Below are 20,327 nucleotides of genomic sequence, written 5' to 3'. Positions count from 1 at the left end.
GAAGATTAAACAGACTTATTCAGGAAACCCACAGTGAGACACATGAGATGAAGACTGAACCCAGACAGCAACATAGTTTTGGCCCAGATCCAGCCCACATCTGGCCCGCATGGATTTCACACAGGCCAGATGTGGGCTGGATCTGGGCCGACACTGCTTGCTGTCTGGGAAGATGAACATTGATTGTGCAGAAGACAAAGAGCTGCTCATTCAGTAATTCACCTAAAAAAAAAAAATGACTGGAAATGTTCATTTCTTATCAAAGAATTGTCCATGTGTGCTTTGATTTTTTAGTTCAAAAACAGATTAAAGACAATCAAAACCATGAGCAGAGAATGAACACTGGACAGAGAATGTCTGTAATCATTATTTAATTGTCACACATTTGTGTTGCTAGTACATTTATGTCAATACACTTTAAACAAGCAACATCTGCAAGATGTACTTTATATTTTGCGGTGTCTTCAGATTTTCCATTATTATCTCTCTGGTCAAATTCAAAATATCATAGCATATTTTTGTTTGGCAGTAATAGTGAGAGCTGAGAGCTGAACACTAGTTTGCTTTTCTAAATTCAGTCAGTCAGTCAGTCAAAAAAAAAAAACTTTAGGATAAAGTGACCTGCTTGTAAATGTCTCAGTGCTTTGTTTTCTTTTGTTCTATTTATATTTCAAACCAAAAACCATCAGCCACCTGCAGGTGTGATTAAAAAAATAAATAAAAATCTAAGATTGCGAGATTAAAGTCGTAATATTTCGAGAATAAAGTCGAAACATTACGAGAATAAAGTCGAAATATTACGAGAATAAAGTCGAAATGTTTCGAGATTAAAGTCTAAATGTTATGAGAATAAAGATTATATAATATTTTGAGATAGGCTATTCTAGCCTTTTGCTCATGCAAATAGCCCGGATTTGGAGCACCGGGAGAGATTCCAAATTAAATTTTTCAAAATCTGTTAGTTTTATAGCGAAATACAAACAATATGTAGGCTATATTGCAATAATGTGTTTGTTAAGCGGCATGTGAGTCAATCATCTGTCCGATTACAATAACGAACGACGAGACATTTTCATTATAAATTAGGCTAAACTTTTTTTTTTTTTATGCCTTATGATGTTCCTTCAATTTATATCTTGCTATAAACTTGAAATAAAGAGCAAAAACACATTTACAATTTGTATTTCGTTATAAAACCGGCAGAATTTGAAAGCTGAGCTGTGTGTAAAAGCAACAAAGCACAAAATTGTTGTGATTACTGGTTGGCTGGCGTGCTACAAATAATGAATGGAAGACATTAAATATTATGTCCTCATTTACAGTATACCATGAATAAAACAGTTTGTGAATAGTCACTTACTATTTATAGCAGAAAAGACAACAATATAACGTATGTTAACAAATTTGAGTCCACTTCAACCTTTAGAACGTTTTATTGCTGTTTAATTAAACAGGCAATGTGAGGAATGAAAGTTTGGGACGTTTTTGCGGAGTAGGTGGTGGAATTTTCACAATAATTTAATGAATTTATTCACATAAATACAACGATCTGTCAGTGTCATTTCTCGGGTAACGTAGAGCAATCATGTTCCGTACACAATGATGTTCCATACAGGGGTCATTCTACAGAAACGTCCACTTTTGGTATGGCAAAATGTCTTAATTTTTATTTATTTTTTACATTTAAACTTAGACCACATTATTAGATTACCTTTTGAATACATATAAATGACAGCTTAATTATATATTTTTTAGCTTTTTTGTGCAATTATTTCAAGACCATATGTATCAGTTTGTCACTGGTGTTACCTTCTTTAGCAATATTAAAAGTTTTTATGAAATATTATTTCTAAAAAAAAAATTTCAGCACATGTAGTCAGAGTTACAGAAAAATAATGAAAATGCAAGAAATAAGGAATTATGTTTTATTTATTTAATGTGACAGACAAAAACAGTACAGTAACACAGTAACACAGCACAGTAACACCAGTGACAGTAACACCAGTGACAATTTTCATGAAAAATGCATTTTACCTAATGTCTGCTGCAAGGTATCAAGCCACATGTTGTCAATCATGGTATACTCACTAAATTAAGTAGTTTAATCCATTTATATTATAGTTTTTTTTACATTTTCCTAACAATAAATAGGTCACACCAGTGACATCAACTAAAAGCTTCATATGAAACTAAACATGGGCCTTTTTTCATAGATGTTTAGAAAATAGGAAGGAGTAAGTCGAGTGATGTCATCAGTGTGAATTTTTTATTTCAAAATAAAAGACTTTTGTTAAGCGGTAACACCAGTGACACAACTCCAGGGGACCACTATTTTCATTATACATTTTATAATATTTATTTGGCATTTTGTTTTATTATGCCATTTATATCATATATTTGATAGTTATAAATAGACTTTTGTATTTTAAATGGTAGAAAATCCTGTTTTTGACCTCAAAATAAAGCACTTTCCTGCTGTACATGGCTGTGGGGATGAGCAGTTTTGTGGTACTTGGAATTCTATATAATTAATTTTAAAAAAATGATGCCACATTGATGGCTCAGGAAGGTGTAATTGTTCAAATAACATATTGTTTCATTTTAAAATATAAAAAAATTGTAACCCTAATGTGTATTTCAATTGTAATATTTCTTTAAAGTCTAGGGACAGAAAAGTGGACGTTTCTGTAGCATGATGTTTTGGCGCCGATCGCTAAATAAATACTTCCAGGTCGTACACAAACGACATATCTGTGTCGTCATTTCTCCCTCTTTCACCCTCAATCAAGACAGAGACCCATTCACCGGTTGTTTCAGTGTTGAAATAAATAATATTTGGCTTACTACCGAGGCAGATAACATGGCTAATTAACTAGCTAACGTCAACTAGTTTCCTCCCTCACGTTACTTTACAGAGGGGGGACTAAAGTACTACATTTCTGCGATTTAGTACAATAAATTTAGCTGGTATCACGTCTATAATTTTAAGCCTCCTGTCATTGTTTACATCTGTTCAAAATCCCGTCATTTAAAAAAGAAACAAACAGTGGCAAAACAGGTGTTTTGCCACTGTTTGAGTATTATACGGAGAGAGACCGTGTGTGTGTGTGTGTGTGTGTGTGACACACTCGCGCACTCTCCTTATGTGTATGTGCACACATCTTTGTACCTCACCGCTCATAACTTGGACTGAAAGATGAATGTGTATAAAGTGAGCATATCTCCAAAAACCTTGTTGAACTGCAGGTCTAATGACTGCATTTTTTATTTTTTACAGAAATTGTTTTGATTTATGTTTTTTTACAGAAAATAATTTATGTTCTGATTATTGTTGAGCTGCAGGTTTGGGCTCACTTAAGTGACTGCACGTAATTTAATTAACAAGAATTCAATTATTTATATTAATTATTTAGCCTGACATGTTTACCGTTCCAAAATGTTCTATATGTTTCTTAAAAATAAAATGTATTGTGTTCAGTGGAAAAAAACATTGTTGTATGTTAAAAATAACATATTTTAGAGCTGTAATCGCAATACCGTGATACCGTGAAACCATTATATTTTTTATCTAAGGTTATCATACCGTCAGAATCTCATAACGGCCCATACCTAGTCAGTCACAATGCCAAGTTTATTATACAATAATAATCAAGTGCTATGATTATCACAAATGAAACAAGATTTTGACGCACATCTTTCTTATTAAATTGTTGTATTCCACCTTGTACCTGTTACAATAGATAGAGAATCACTTAAGACAATATGCTGTGGGCCTATTACACATAATAATATGCAATAAAACAATAATAGGCTACAATATGATTCGTTAACACGTAGGCTACCTAAGAGCTTGCTGTTGTGTGAAAAATGAATGAGTGAGTACAGTTTACAAACCCGCGGGAACGGATTGCGAATGCGTGCGCATGGATTATGAATTTGTGGGTACGGATTCAAAAACTGAGGGAACTGTTTAAGAATTCGTGAGTACGGTTTATAAACTGAGGGGACGGATTGCAAAACCGTCGCCACAGATTTATTTATTTATTTTCTCCTACAGGTGATGTGCTAGGCTCCGTAGATTTGCTTCAGTGTCATTTGTCTAGCCTGACTATGTCAGACTTTGTACTTCCGCTCAATTTCAGTTCGCTTCTGTACTCAGTCTGATATAGCAAACCATCTCCCAGTTTATCTCCGGCTCCGCAGCAGCCGGCCAACCAACGAACAGAGGGCGGGCTAAAAGCCGTGACGTAGATGCTAAGCGCCGAATTTAAGATTGTAGTTTAGGTGAGGGAAATCTAAAACGACAGAGGACATGGAGACACGGGATGCTATTCGCTCTGTTGTGGAGAATATTCCCGGCATTTTCCAACTGAAGCCCAAACAAGACGAGTGTTTGCTTCACATTTTGAATGGAGGTGATGTTGTGGCCCTACTCCCGACAGGTTTTGGGAAAAGTTTAATTGATTTAATTTACCGTGGAAGCGTAGATTTACTTCACATAATCTGCAAAAGTCGTTCACAGCCATCTTCACTCCGGTATTTCGCTCGATGGTTTTGTTTTCGCCACATACCTGTGTTTACAGCGGAAGTTCGAGGCGGCTGAGCCGGCACATAACATACATCATAACCAAACGTTATGTGATTGACTTTCGGGTACAGCAATGATTTTAAACTTCAGACAAGCGCCCCCCACGTGAAAGTAAATGCTTGTCAATTATGCCCTTCCAGTATGGAATTAGATTTGTGCCAAATAAAATGAATGTAATTTTTCAAGAAACGTATGAAAATATAAATTGAAACTGAATAAAATGTCTTTGAAACTAAAAAATAAATAAATTACAGGCAAAATCTTTGACCTCGTTTTTTTAATATACTGCATGTTTTGCAACTGTTTTCTCATCTTTCATTCGTTGACGAAAACTCTGGAAGTGCATTTGTAAGTACAGATCAGCGAATGAAAGATGAGAAAACAGTTGTAAAACATGCAGTATATTAAAAACGAGGTCAAAGATTTTGCCTGTAATTTATTCATTTTTTAGTTTCAAAGACATTTTATTCAGATTCAATTTATATTTTCATACGTTTCTTTAAAAATTACATTCATTTTATTTGGCACAAATCTAATTCCATATTCCAGACTCTGTCTACGAAGCAAAGCGAAGTAGCAGAGTTTGGTATTACCAGGCTATCATTTGTCCTGAAGATAAAATGAAACCTGTATGAACTCTCAGTATCAGACACTGTATCCTCCAGTAGGTGGCGCTCTTTCAGTGTGATTAATGTGATATTCAGTCAGTGGTGATGGTGGGAGGAGCCAGTAAAGCTGCTCATTATTGATAAAGAGCTGAATAAAGAGGAAGTAACTAAAGCAGACAGATGTAGAGACAGAGAGATTCACAGAGATCATTCAGCATAAAGAAGACTGAACTCAAGTCACAATGAAGATCCTCCTCATCTTCTTCACTTTCTACCTGATCTCAGGTCAGAGCTTTTCTCTTTCATCACTGCAGTAATGATGCTGTTTTCTGTTCATCAGCTTTCTGATCACATTATCAATCTGATTGACAGATGCAGTGAGATGCTTTAATGTCACTGGATATTCTGGAGGAAGCCTTCTTGTTGATTTTGGGGAGTTTTGGTCCAGTGACTCTGTTAAATATATGGCTAAATTAACTGAGTGGAGAAGAATAAAAAATGATAAGAAACACGATCAATGGATTAATGAGGGGGGAGTATCAATGTTTCGCAATAACAAGGGAAACGTCTTGATCTTCATCCGAGAACTGAACCAACAGGATGCTGGAAGATACAGGATTGGGGTTTCTGGCACGAAGTCTGAATATATGAATTTAATTGTGGCAGAGGGTAAGTTTCATTGAGATCTAAATGGGCGTATTTACATTAATGTTAAATTCTAAAGCCTTAATACATATAAATCTTTTGTTTTCTACATGAACGATAGATTCGTGTTGTGGGTTATCAAAGACAGTAATTGTAAATCATGGAGATAATGTCATGATCAGCTGCAAATATTCAGAGAAATATAAAAATTATCCCAAAATAATGTTCAAAAAAAAAAAAGCCTCCGTGGAGTTGATTTACACCACTGAGACATGGGAGAATAAAAAAGAATTGAGTTTTTCCGATGACAAACATAAAAACCTCTTCAGTGTGAGGATTACTGCTGTGACACCAGATGATGGAGGAGTTTATTTGTGTGGAGTTTGGATCAACAGACACTCGTACAGTTACTCTATTATTACTACTGTTCATCTGCATATTATTAGTAAGTCGGGGAACAAACATACTCAAATAATGCAAAAAAATAAAATAAAATACAATCTGTGTTTACTAAAGATTTAATGATATTTTTGATTGACAGATAAATTGAATGTGTATAAAGTGACTGGCTACTCAGGAGGTGGTCTGATGATCAAGTGTGAACATCCTCAATACAAAACCAAGCCAAAATACATCTGTAAAGAATCAGATGGATGTTCAGAGAGGAAGAATCCAGGAGTTCAGGATGAATGGATGGAGAATGGAGATGTTTCTTTATATGACGACACCAGAGCAGGAGTCTTGATGGTGTTTTTTAGAGAGCTGAAAGCTGCAGATGCAGGAACATACAGGTGTGGAGTGAAAGTATCTGACTATACTGAGAGCTTCACTCAACTTCAGCTGAGCGTCAAACATGGTGAGTAACCTCAGATACTGTATCTTGTTTTATAAAATATCTGTTCTGATTTTTAAGTCATTTCTATTGGTTTATAGATGCAAAATATCTACAGATGGTGACTGAATCTGCTTATGTTGGTGAAGAAGTCAACATCAGCTGTCAGATCCCAGAGGAACATAAAGTCCATTTCTGTAAAGAGGATGATAATCACATCTGTCAGAACATCAGCTCATCTAAAGTGACACAAATGAGTGGTTCATCTGAGAGAAATGAAGAGAGAGTTTTTACAGTGAGCATCAGTAATGTGAGCGTGAGAGATGCTGGAGTTTACTGGTGTGGAGCAGAAACCAGAGACACATATTTGACTTTGATCTTCCCGACCACGAAAATACAGCTCAACTTCATTAGTAAGTCGATTCAGATGATTTCACTGTAAATACAGTCTATTCAGAATCATGTTTGTTAAATGTCTGTGTGTGTTTGATTTTAGTGGCTCCAGTAGTGAGACATGAAGGAGAATCTGCTGAGATCATCTGTCCTTATGATTCAATCTATAAATCAAACACAAAGTCTCTCTGTAAGGGGAAGTGCTCCACTAGAGACAGCAATCCTCTCAGTGAGACTGTGAGAGAAGAGAAAGAGACCAAGACTGACAGACTGACTCTGAAAGATAACGTCACTGCAAGTGTCTTCACTGGGACCATCACTGGACTGACAGCAGAGGATGCTGGGAAATACTGGTGTGCAGTGACATTAGAAACAGACCTCAATTATCTTTACACTCATCTGATGGTCATCATGAACGAGGGTGAGGAAGGTTTATTCATCTGAATATGTGAAGCTACGGCTGTGAATTGATGTTCTTGTGTTTGCAATCATTTCCAGAGCTGAACTTGACTAAGTATGAAGGAGACGACGTGTCAATCCAGTGCAAACATCATGATGAAGATCAGAAAAGCTTCTGCAAAGCACATGAAGCCTCCATGTGTGTGAAGGATGGAGTTTCATTGGAGACGATCAGAGATGATCGATTCTCTTTCAGTGATGAAGCATCTACTGGAGTCTTTACTGTGAACATCACTGATCTGAGAGAAGAGGATTCTGGGATATACTGGTGTGGAGCTCACGTCATCACTAGAGTCAGTCTCACTGTTAAAAAGGGTAAGATAGTTTACTGTTTTTAAATTTTCTTTGAGGCAGATTTAAATTTCAGATATCAACTCGTGGAATCACTCAAGGTAAAAATGATTAACCTTCTGCTACACATCAAACAGGTGAATAATAATAGTTACTATGTGTTAATGTTTTATTCAGGTCTGTTAAAATTATTATTAGCTAAGTGGTTTTAATCATGTGCGAATCAAAATGTTTGTGTTTATCTTCTTGCATAACAGATAAAAAAAAAAAAAAACAGTTTTCCACTAACTCAGAGGTCCCCTAATGTATTTCTGTCTGGATAGTTATTTTCCTCATTTATTTTTGATCTTTTTTGAGTATTGTAACTTTTATAGTGGGAATGTGATCTGTAATATTTCCCCATATGGATTTTTTATTCATTTTGTTTATTATTATCTACATTTACGTATATAAATATATTGATTTTGTTTATTATTTGTTGTATTTTTTTTAAGCCAGGATGTTTTCAGTGTTTTCATTTCACATTAAAACCACGGAGATGAGCTGAAGGTTCAAAGTCTCAGTTTAATTTGGCTGTGAAGAATTAACGGCCTTTATTCAGACAAAGAAACTAAAATACACTTACAGTGGGGCAAAAAAGTATTTAGTCAGCCACCAATTGTGTGGTTGACTAAAAGTTCTCCCACTTAAAAAGATGAGAGAGGCCTGTAATTTTCATCATAGGTATACCTCAACTATGAGAGACAAAATGAGAAAAAAAAAATCCAGAAAATCACATTGTAGGATTTTTAAAGAATTAATTGGTAAATTCCTCGGTAAAATAAGTATTTGGTCACCTACAAACAAGCAAGATTTCTGGCTCTCACAGACCTGTAACTTCTTCTTTAAAAGGCTCCTCTGTCCTCCACTCGTTACCTGTATTAATGGCATCTGTTTGAACTCGTTATCAGTATAAAAGACACCTGTCCACAACCTCAAACAGTCCAACTCCAAACTCCACCATGGCCAAGAACAAAGAGCTGTCAAAGGACACCAGAAACAAAATTGTAGACCTGCACCAGGCTGGGAAGACTGAATCTGCAATAGGTAAGCAGCTTGGTGTGAAGAAATCAACTGTGGGAGCAATTATTAGAAAATGGAAGACATACAAGACCACTGATAATCTCCCTCGATCTGGGGCTCCACGCAAGATCTCACCCCGTGGGGTCAAAATGATCACAAGAACTGTGAGCAAAAATCCCAGAAGCACACGGGGGGGACCTAGTGAATGACCTGCAGAGAGCTGGGACCAAAGTAACAAAGGCTACCATCAGTAACACACTGCGCCGCCAGGGACTCAAATCCTGCAGTGCCAGACGTGTCCCCCTGCTTAAGCCAGTACATGTCCGGGCCCGTCTGAAGTTTGCTAGAGAGCATTTGGATGATCATATGGTCAGATGAAACCAAAATAGAACTTTTTGGTAAAAACTCAACTTGTCGTGTTTGGAGGAGAAAGAATGCTGAGTTGCATCCAAAGAACACCATACCCACTGTGAAGCATGGGGGTGGGAACATCATGCTTTGGGGCTGTTTTTCTGCAAAGGGACCAGGACGACTGATCCGTGTAAACGAAAGAATGAATGGGGCCATGTATCGGGAGATTTTGAGTGAAAACCTCCTTCCATCAGCAAGGGCATTGAAGATGAAACGTGGCTGGGTCTTTCAGCATGACGATAATCCCAAACACACCGCCCGGGCAACAAAGGAGTGGCTTCGTAAGAAGCATTTCAAGGTCCTGGAGTGGCCTAGCCAGTCTCTAGATCTCAACCCCATCGAAAATCTTTGGAGTCCGTGTTGCCCAGCGACAGCCCCAAAACATTACTGCTCTAGAGGAGATCTGCATGGAGGAATGGGCCAAAATACCAGCAAGGTTGTGTGAAAACCTTGTGAAGACTTACAGAAAACGTTTGACCTCTGTCATTGCCAACAAAGGGTATATAACAAAGTATTGAGATGAAATTTTGTTATTGACCAAATACTTATTTTCCACCATAATTTGCAAATAAATTCTTAAAAAATCCTACAATGTGATTTTCTGGAATTTTTTTTCTCATTTTGTCTCTCATAGTTGAGGTATACCTATGATGAAAATTACAGGCCTCTCTCATCATTTTAAGTGGGAGAACTTGCACAATTGGTGGCTGACTAAATCCTTTTTTGCCCCACTGTATGTGATGTGTGTCAGCTTTAAAAAGGGAATGAAATGTATTTATAATTACAATTTATATTGTTTTACTCACAGTTGTTCTATAACCTGTATGTGGGCTGTGTTAAAACAGACAGTTTTTTTTGGTAAGAAAAGTGCTGAAAACGAATGGCACCAATGCTAATATTTGTGTAGATAATATTGTATTTATGCACATACAGTATCTCTGTTTCTCTTTAATTAACACTCTGTCTTTGTGTGTTTTACTCTCAGATTTCTCCATGATCATCATTATTAGTGTGTGTGTGATTCTGCTGCTGATTGGTGGATTCACTCTGACTGTGTGGAAATTAAGACACAAGAGACGAGGTGATGCTCACTCACAGTTACCCACAAACCCCTCTGATGGGCTCCTGTACGCTGCTGTCAGTCTTCAGAAGCATCAAGAGTCTCTCAGTGACGCTACAGTCAGATTCAGTAAGAATGAGATTCACTCTGATTACACCACGATCAGATTCACCTCATGAGACTCAACTAACTATAACAGATCACAGATCATGTTACATTTGTTTACACTTGCAGTTCATTCATAAAAAAATCTAAAATTAAAAAAATTACAAATTCTTATGATTTGTACATACAAGAGATACTAAAAGAGAGATTATGAGAAAGATAATTTTTAATAACACCATTATTTTAGCACATTGAAAACTATTTCTGATTTCTGAACTGTTTCTCAGTTCATTCTTGTTCTGTTTGTTCTTAGTTCATGTTTTATGATGTAACAACTCTTTATATTTTACTGTAGAATTATTTTATTAATTGAAAAATAAATGTCATTTTTTGGGGCTGTTATTTCTTGTATATTGTCCAAAGCTGTTATTTAAAATTTTACATTAAGAATGCAATCCTTACAATAAGAAAGTTTTTAATTTATGCAAAGGAGAAAGTCTGAGTCTGAAATCTTAATAAATGTATTTATTTTGTTTTATTTTATTTTCACTAATTTAAATATTCACATTTTAATAACAGTCAGGTAATTTAAAATATGAATTGTTATGTAGCGCCCTCTTCAGGTATTAGGTGAATCTACCTGTTTGAACCGTTGATGCAAGAACCCGGATTCTTTTGATTGTGTTGTGTCTCTCAGGGGCGGCGTTTTCGTATGGCAGAGTATGGCAGTTGCCATACCCTTGCCCAGTCAGGTGCTGTGAAAAATTATCCAAACTCGAGTCTATTATAATTCGTTATTATTATTTTAAATCAGAGGGTTTTAAAAATAGTTAACCAATGATAAGCATTAAAAAGAGCTTGTCAGAAAAACTTGGTAACGCCATTGGATCATAAAGCTCTCAGCGAAACCTCGTAACTTCACCCCGCCTCCATTCAGATTGACGCGCCGCGCACAGCCTGGAGGAGACAGATCTCCGCTTTTTCGCAATGAAAGGGTAAATAAATCATTGATGTTTAAATAGTACAGCATTTTCTTTACTCAAACACTACGTCTGTAAAGGATAATGTTTTTGTGTGTTTGAAGAGCGGAGAATAATTAGGTTATTTGCCTTCTAGCCAATATACTATATGCTTCATTTGAGATTTTGGCCAAGTGTAAAAACTAAGTGCCCATATAGCTACAATCACTGATATATAACCTGTAAAAGTTGATGAAAGCATATAATGCACTTGCTGCCTCAGATAACAGTTACAGCCGTAAAATACTCCATCTCTGTCATTCTCTGGTCAAAAACATTGTTAACTCCATTTGAGCTTGATTTTCATATAATGTTAAGTGGAAGTCCCAGTCAACACGTGAGATCACGCGATGATCACAGTGACATCACACCATTCTCATACGGTGATACTCACAGTGTGAGTAATATGTGAGCTCATTGTGAATTCAAAATGTTGAGCAGGTTGAGAGGAGGCAGTTCAAATATCAGTCACCGGGGGACATTCTACTTCCTGTTTCTCAACACTATCACAGTGATATCACAGTGCTCTCACATGATGAGCTCATGAGTGCACGCCCAGCTAACAGATTTATGTTATAAGAACTTTCTCCAAACATACAGCTGACTTCCAGACACAGCCTTCGATGAAATCAACTTAAATAAACAAATCCACAGCTTCACTCATTATTCATTCATGATGTTTTATTGTTTTGTTTGATATTACCATCATAGTGATTAGTGTTTGCTTTAGTTGGGCTCTTGACCCTTTACTTTATAACATTATATTTTTTGAGGTTGCTGTAACTGTGTTTGTAAAGCACATTTGTTATGGCAAGGAAACCCAAAAAGAGACTGCAACCAGGTGATATTGGTTTGTTATTGATGATAACAACACAGTCATCACCTAGATTCCATATGCAGTCTTGGGAAGTTGTGGCCTAATGGTTAGAGAGTCAGGCTCATAATCCAAAGGTTGCGGGTTTGAGTCTTGGGCAGGCAAGGATTGTAGGTGGGGAGAGAGAATGTACAGCGGTCTCTCCACCCTCAATACCATGACTGAGGTGCCCTTGAGCAAGGTACAGAACCCCCAACTGCTCCCCGGGCGCTGCAACATAAATGGCTGCCCACTGCTCTGGGTGTGTGCACTTTGGATGGGTTAATTGCAGAGCAAAAATTCTGAGTCACGTCACTTTCATAATCATTTATGGAGAATTATGAAAGCACAAGACACAAACATTATTAACTACTCTGATTCTTGATGTTTCTCTTTGTGTTTAAATGACAGTGTATGAATCTCAACAATGGTGACAATCAAACGCTTCATGCTGCAATGCATGCTGGGTGCCTAGTCTCTGTGCAGTGAGTGCACTTTGACCTCACATTAGTATGAGCACACAGTGAGGGCGCTGTGAGGTTACACTTTTAGCTCACTGTTACCTCACATTGTGACCTCATCACAAGTATCCTGTGAGATCATGGTGACATCGCTGTGAGATCAAATTGTTGACTGGGATATAGCCTAGTATGTATGATTTTATAGTAGCCTATGATATGATTCTGTAGCCACAGACTCAAGTATGCTTTGTAAAATAAAAGGATGTACTTTGTACTATAAAAAAGGATATTTTATATCTGAGAAACTAATTATTATTGTTTAGCACGCTATTAAAATCTATTTGTGAACAGAATATTAATAATAAACATGGTCTAAACATTCTTAGATGTGTAGCATTCATCATGTTGTAGTTTGGGAAAAACCCAACTAACTGTTAGTAAATCTGTTCAGGTTTATGTCACAATAAAATGTTAACTAATGCAAAAAAGAAACATTACTTACTCATCAGATTGATCTCCTCTACTGGATGAAATCGTGTTCTTCTTTCGAGGGAAATCCTGCCTTTACTCAGCGCGTCTTCCAGAAACGAACAGTAGCCGCGATGAGGATCTCCGCTCTTTGTTTGTGTTGGGCGTTTGCACGTGCGCACGTCCCACGTGGCTATTTACATATGAACAGCGCGAGCCGTGCGAGGGCGGGATTTCATTAGAGATAATGAGTTAGACGGGAAAGACTGAACATCGTGTTGGTTTCATACGGATTATTTCATCACAGAATGTTTGTTTTCGATAATTGTTGCTTCATTTAAAAGTAGATACTTCAAACTTTCTATAGATATAACTCCCATGTCTCTGTGTTGAGTATTTGCTGAGTTACAGTTAATTTTAGTGACGCGTCTCTAAAAGCTGTTCGCGGAGACGGAGAAGACAGAGAGCGCACCCTGTTTGTTTTCTTTATTTTCCAAACCCACAATATTTTGTTTTTATTGTGTGTACCCAAAAAAAAATAGACACTGCAAAGTTTCAATTGATGTATAACACTTATCTGTATGACCAAAATTGACGGAGTATTTTTAGTGTCTTTCGCACTGATAAGAAAAAAAATTAGCTTGTCTCGCCGGCGAGACAGCCGACCCCAGAGAGTTAACATCCTTCGCCAGTCCCACATCCCATTCCTCGACAGAAAAGACATTACCTCTCTCAGACAGTTTCTGACGGAGTCAATCTTCCCACTGTTTTGGAATTGCTGACTTACTGAAATCAATCAGCTTTTGATCAATCCTCTTGGGTTTCGATGGGACAACAGATGCTGCAGTCACTGTATCGGTATGAAACATATGAGCCATGACTGTTCCAACTGGGATGGTTATATCTTTGCACGTCTCATTCTTAATCAGCACCTTGGGTTTGTTCTCCTCCACAGCAGAAGTGGGCAGTACAACTGGTAGAATGAAGAGTCCAGCAGGAAGTATGTCATCTGAAGAGGATTCTACCATACAAACTTCCTTCTGCAATGGTTGTTGTGACTCGACTGTACAGACAGCACACATCTCTCCTCTTGATGGTATGACGCAGGCATCTGGCCCGGCTCACTTCAGTTCTCCAGCAGGCATGTCAACAGCTTTCTCCTTCACAAGTTTTGTAGGTGATATTAGTTCTGCATTGTGAAGTTGAATTCTTAAAGCATGTGCTACATCTGTCTCAGGACCAGCGGTGTTAAGTCCAATCAGACGTTGGAAAAGAACTTCACTGTAAAACCCAACAAGTTAGGCTAACTCAAACCGTTTGAGTAAACCAATTCCCATTGGCTTAAACCATGCAAGTTTTAAAACAGAACACCTGCTGTTAACAAACAGAATTACTGAAGAAAAGAGAAACACAAGAACTACTACAACTGACTTCAGCCACAGCCTTAAATTAAATCAACTGAAATAAAATACATTAAATCTCTCAAAATCTGATTAAACAACCCCACAAACAGCATCACCAGCTCCACTTATTAATAACCAGACTGATTTTATTTTTGTCAGACATCTACAGAAGATCTTATTGAGAATTAACTAAGGTTTAGATGTTGATTTATTGTTTCATTTGAAGTAACCATGTTAGAGATCAGTGTCTGCTTTAGTTGGGCTCTTGACCCTTGACTTCTGTGTTATTCTTTTTTTTTTTTTTTCTGGCTGTTGTAACCATGCGTTCCTTGAGCATATTTGTTACAACTCAAAAGCCCAGAGAAAATGTCAATCAATATTTGGTTGTTATATATTAATAATGGTAATCATCTGTTGGTAAACTTATCTCATTGAGAGTGAACATAGACTCATTGTGTCTCTAATCTCTGGTTAAATTAATTTATTGATTATAGTAAAAGTGACTCTAAGAGCCACTGGTTCTGCAGCAGTCAGTTAATAGAAAGGGCTTTCTAAACAGCTTGTCCACAAAAAGTTTTAATCTATGGCAGCAATTAGACTCACACAGACATCAAGAATCAGCTTGTGAACCTCAATAATGGTGACCATTAAGAAATAAATTTAAAAAAATCATGCAGCAATGCATGCTGGGAGCCATGGATGAGTTTTGTGCTATGCTAGTACCCAGCATGCATTGCAGAATTATTATTATTATTTTTTTAATGGTCACCATTGTTGAGGTTCACAAGCTGATTCTTGATGTCTGTGCGAGTCTGATTGCTACCATAGGTTAAAACTTTTTGTGGACAAGCTGTTTAGAAAGTTCTTTCTATTAACTGACTGTCGCAGAACCAGTGGCTTTTAGAATCGCTTTTACTATAATCAATACAACATCCGTTTAATCAGAGATTAGACAAACAATGAGTCTATGTTCACTCTCAATGAGATCAGTTCACTAATAGATGATTACCACTATAAATATATAACAACCAACTACTGATCATTTCCTCTGGGCTTTCGAGTTGTAACAAAAATGTTTGAGAAACACATGGTTACAACAGCCAAAGAAAAAAAAACAACTAACACAGAAGTCAAGGGTCAAGAGCCCAACTAAAGCAGACACTGCTCTCTAACATGGTAACTTCAATTGAAACAATAAATCAACATCTAAACCTTAGTTAATTCTCAATAAGTTCTTCTGTAGATGTCTGACAGAAATAAAGTCAGTCTGGTTATTAATAAGTGGAGCTTGTGATGCTGTTTTGTGGGGTTGTTTAATCAGATTTTGAGAGATTTAAAGTATTTTATTCAGTTGATTTCATCTAAGCATGTGTCTAAAGTTAGTTGTTCTTGTGTTTCTCTTTTCTGTCAGTGATTCTGTTTGTTAACAGCAGGTGTTCATCACTAACGCTCAATCAGCACTTAATTAATCACTTATTTACTTAACTGCAATGTATATCTTATTTTAGTGAACTCAACTGAAATAAGTTCAGAGCACTCATAATTATTAGTTTTAAAAACTTAAATGTTTTAAGGCAGTCAGTTGCCTCAAACGGTTTGAGTTAACCTAACTTGGGTTTTTAAGGCAATCGGTTTACTCAAATGGTTAGAGTTACCGTGACTTGTCGGGCATATATCTTATTTAGTGAACTCAACTGAAATAAGTTCAGAGTACCCATTACTGTTAGTTTTATGAAACTTAAATGTTTTAAGGCAATAAGTTGCCTCAAACGGTTTGAGTTAACCTAACTTGTTAGGTTTTTAAGGCAATTGGTTTACTCAAACGGTTTGAGTTACCCTAACTTGTTGGATTTTACAGTGTTGCATTTGCCCCAACGATCACAGGCACTTGCTCAGGGCCCTCAGGTTCAGGTCAAACCAGCGCAAGGATGGAAACAATCTCTTCCACACCCATGACAGAAGCTGGAATGGAAACATCTACCAAGACATAACCCTTGTAGGGGTAACTGGCTGTACTAAGGCCCCAAATAGACAGGCCGGAAAGAGGCTGAATGGGCACTGAAGACAAATATTTAAAGTACCATGACTCAAAGATGATAGTGACCTGAGACCCACTATCTAGTAAGGCTTCACAGGATTGTCCATTGATCTTCATGGTGATTGTCAGAGTCGCACCCACCAACCCTACAGGAAGGCTACTCTTCTCAACCACAACTGTCTGGCTTTTCCGGGAGAAACTGGCTGTATCCCCAGTGAGTTTGCTGCTCTGATCCATTCTTTCACTTCTGGCCTTTCGTAATGATCGCACAAGCTTCTGTATCACCAGGCTGTAATTCTCAGTAGCTTTGCACCTTGGAGTGATGTGGCCATCTTCCCCACATTTGTAGCAAATGTAATCTTCTTTAGTCATTTCAAGTCTGGGTTTCGTAACAGCGAAGTAACAGCCTGCTCAGGTGGTTGTGGTTTTTTGATGACTGTAACGACTGTCTGACACTCAGCAAAGCCAGCTGCTCTTCTAGTCTTTGTACCTGTCTCCTTAGCGAGTGTACTTCCAAGTCTGCTGGTGTGTCACCTCCTCTCCCTCTTGGTTCAGGCTTTGACTCCAACATCACCTCTGACACAGGTACTTTAGAAGGACCCTCTGTTACTTTTGTCTGCAGCTCTTGAATCTCAGCCTTCAACTCTCTCACCGCAGCCAAACCAGAAAATTTCTGTCATGGTCGAGGGACAGGTTTTGCTGTGGCACCCAGACTATGTCTGGCAGCTTCGTTTTCTTCAGCCTCCCTGATCTCATTTAGGAGCGCTAAAAACATAGGTGGATTCTCTCATCTCTCTTTCAATCGCAATTGAAGTAACAGCAAGTCGGATTCAACAGCTCCTCGAATTAGCTGCTCAATTCTTGTTCTATCGATATTGTGCCAAGGCAACCCACCTTTTTGCGTTACTCTTGTTAGAGATTTCTCCATTCTCTTCAAGAAATCAGAAAGAGCTTCACCAGGATCCTGCCTCAACATCCTGAAAGCAAAATATAAATCTTCTCCTGATTCAGGAGTTCCGAAAGCACCCTCCAAAGCCTCAAAATACTGAAGAGAAGTTGCATCTGGGTTAGCAAATCTGATAGCCTTCACAACATTCAGGGCGGAACCCTTTAGGCTTTCAATGATACGTCGACGCTTCTCCTTCTCTGAGCATTCACATTCCATGACCATCATTCTTGCTTGATCCATCCAGGTCTCCAAGGCTTCTTCCCCTGTTGGAGTAGGAACAGTACTTTAGAAGATTATCAAGCGTCGGTATGCACTTCCATCACTGACAGGTTTCGAGGTCTTTTCCAGCAGCTCACCCACCGTACGCATTATTGCTTCTGGAGACCCTGCATTGGAGCTAGGTGAAGAAAACATAGCTTGAAGATCAGAGACAGACTTTCCTTCCTGTATTAATAGCTTTGATAGTTTCTCAGCAAACCCAGCAGGCGGTGACTCAGCACTTCTTGCTGAAACCATCTTCCAAGGCTTTCCACCCCCTTCAGGTATTACTTCTCCAGGTAGGTGAGAAAGATCAACAACTTCTTTGCACTCACATAGCACAAGTAGAAATCCTGGTGTTGGCCCTTCTTTATAATCCCTGACTCTCACTCTTCCCAAAGTTTTGACTTTTTGGACAGCTTCCTCAATGTGAGCCACCTCCAAATTAGCAGGCACTCCCAACAGTAACACTGCATGTTTCCGATCAACTTGCTTTCTGACACCAGTCATCCAGTTTAGTTTGTGAGAAAGAATCATCTACATCCATTTTCTCCTGACCCACATGAACACCAGCTTTCCTCAAAGGCAGAATAAGTTCTCTGCACTAACTTTCAAGCAGTATATCAGCAGTAATCGATCCCGGACGAGCCCCAACTTTATGTAGCACCCTCTTCAGGTATTAGGTGAATCTACCAGTTTGAACCATTGACGCTAGAACCCGGATTCTTTTGATTGTGTCTCTCGACGTGATTTTACTTAAAATCAAACTGTGATCCTGCTTTTTATACTACTACTTACAAAGTGCAACTCTGATCTCTGTAAATTACTTTCCACAAATATTAGCTACCTCTCAATACATTGGAGTGACCACACTATGTAGCAGAAATACACAAATTTATAAACAGAAGTACTCAAAGTTGAATCAGAATCTGTTCTCTCAGCTTATAAGTAAACTTTTACCTTCAAATACAGTGCTTGATTGACTCCCCCCCCCCCCATAAATAGAAAAAGAGCTTAATGTGGGCCCACCACACTCACTCACACACACTCACAACACAGCACAACCCCCCGTTGCAGGCCTGAAACGTCGCTTGAGTGTGTTGAGGCCGAGTGAAACGTAAAATGGCTGCTTCACTCTTGAAGAACACAAATAAACAAACAAATATACCTGAATGAACTTTTAAGAGTTCAAGGATCCTGTCACCCGTCAGATCAGTCCACGTGAAGCTGTGGTCGGCAAGCTCCATGATGCTCCCGCGATGCCAGAGGAACCCCTAACCCCTCTGCGATTAGGAGCGCTATCTGGATTTCCTCAATACACTTCTCAGTCGATGCAGTAACAGTCTTTGGCGATCACTTTGATCACCTATAACTCCCTAATACAGGCGCTGATTTAAATGATAAACCTGATTTAAGTTTCTCACCGGCGGTCCACGTTAGTCTCGTTTACAGCAATGCCGATCAAGCGTTAAAACAGCATTTCTTCCGAGTCGCGTCGCGTCGACTTTGTGTCGTCGTGTTGACTTCACAACAGAATAATATGCTGATTAAAACTCAAACAATAGCGTTCTGACTATTCACAAATAAAGTGACGCATTTTCTGTTCTCATGCCAACAACATCACCTACGCACTTTTTTTCTTCTAGTCTCTTCCTCTCTCTGACTGACAAACTCGCTGACCAATCACAGTGTCCCTTCTTGACATTAGGCGGGATTAAGTCAATTCTTTAAACAATAACCTTAAATCAAACACAACTTGTTGAAACAGACATGTCTGAACGGGTACATTTCTTTAAAACATAAACACTTTTGCCACAAGGAAAAATAAAGTAGTAAATAAATGTAAATATTAATAATAAATTAACCCAGGGTTACAGTTATAATCCTAGTATTTATACGATTTGTCATTATTCACTTTTAATCTGAGATCTTTTTTGTCACAAAGTTGCTCATAAATACTGGAGGTATATTTTTTGTGTTTGCGTGATAAACATGACATTTTTCCGTCCAGCTCAAAACCACAGAAAACTGCTAAAGGTTCAGAGTCTCAGTTTGGTTTGACTGTGAAGATTAAACAGACTTATTCAGGAAACCCACAGCGAGACATGAGACTGAACACAGAAAGACAGAAGACTGATTCTGAACAGAAGACAATAAAGACTAAGAGCTGCTCATTCCGTGATTCACCTTCAATATTTACTGAAATAATGAATTGAAAAAGACTAAAAATGTTTATGATCAACAGACTATCTATATGTGATTTTGCATTGTTACCTTCCAGATCAAACAAAAACAACAACGAGCCCACAAAGCAATGGCAGAAAAAATCTGGTAAAAATACTTTAAAGTGGAGGTCTAATGCTATTTCATGCATTCTGAGTTATTTACACTGTTAAAGAGTTGGATTCTCATGCTAAACATAAA

At 37.8% G+C, this 20,327-nt stretch overlaps 1 protein-coding gene across 2 annotated transcripts; it reads left to right on the top strand.

Annotated features, from left to right (window-relative positions):
• Window positions 1-5,356: 5,356 nt before the first annotated feature.
• On the top strand, window positions 5,357-10,703 carry LOC131547232 (polymeric immunoglobulin receptor-like). 2 transcript variants are annotated; one of them, XM_058787997.1, is made up of 7 exons: window positions 5,357-5,481; window positions 5,569-5,865; window positions 6,383-6,697; window positions 6,775-7,086; window positions 7,170-7,487; window positions 7,565-7,840; window positions 10,275-10,703. In XM_058787997.1, exons 1-7 carry the CDS (start codon window positions 5,439-5,441, stop codon window positions 10,526-10,528), a joined length of 1,815 nt encoding a protein of 604 aa, XP_058643980.1. In that variant the 5' UTR covers window positions 5,357-5,438; the 3' UTR covers window positions 10,529-10,703. The 2 variants fall into 2 exon arrangements, with proteins under 2 accessions (XP_058643980.1, XP_058644701.1); XM_058788718.1 differs by lacking the exon at window positions 5,357-5,481 and having other exon boundaries at window positions 5,737-6,286.
• The last annotated feature ends 9,624 nt before the right edge of the window (window positions 10,704-20,327 follow it).

The sequence above is a fragment of the Onychostoma macrolepis genome, chromosome 01 (genome assembly GCF_012432095.1).
Source record: "Onychostoma macrolepis isolate SWU-2019 chromosome 01, ASM1243209v1, whole genome shotgun sequence".
Classification (NCBI taxonomy): domain Eukaryota; kingdom Metazoa; phylum Chordata; class Actinopteri; order Cypriniformes; family Cyprinidae; genus Onychostoma; species Onychostoma macrolepis.
Note: the sequence above shows the minus strand (reverse complement) of the source record. Positions and strands in the feature narration are given on the sequence as shown.

Excerpts from the sequence above, each read along its gene's own strand:
- LOC131547232 (XM_058787997.1), top strand. The coding sequence starts at position 5,439 with ATGAAGATCCTCCTCATCTTCTTCACTTTCTACCTGATCTCAG. Across the intron at positions 7,087-7,169 it reads AATACAGCTCAACTTCATTA|TGGCTCCAGTAGTGAGACAT; the intron begins GTAAGTCGATTC and ends GTTTGATTTTAG. Across the intron at positions 7,841-10,274 it reads CAGTCTCACTGTTAAAAAGG|ATTTCTCCATGATCATCATT; the intron begins GTAAGATAGTTT and ends TTTTACTCTCAG.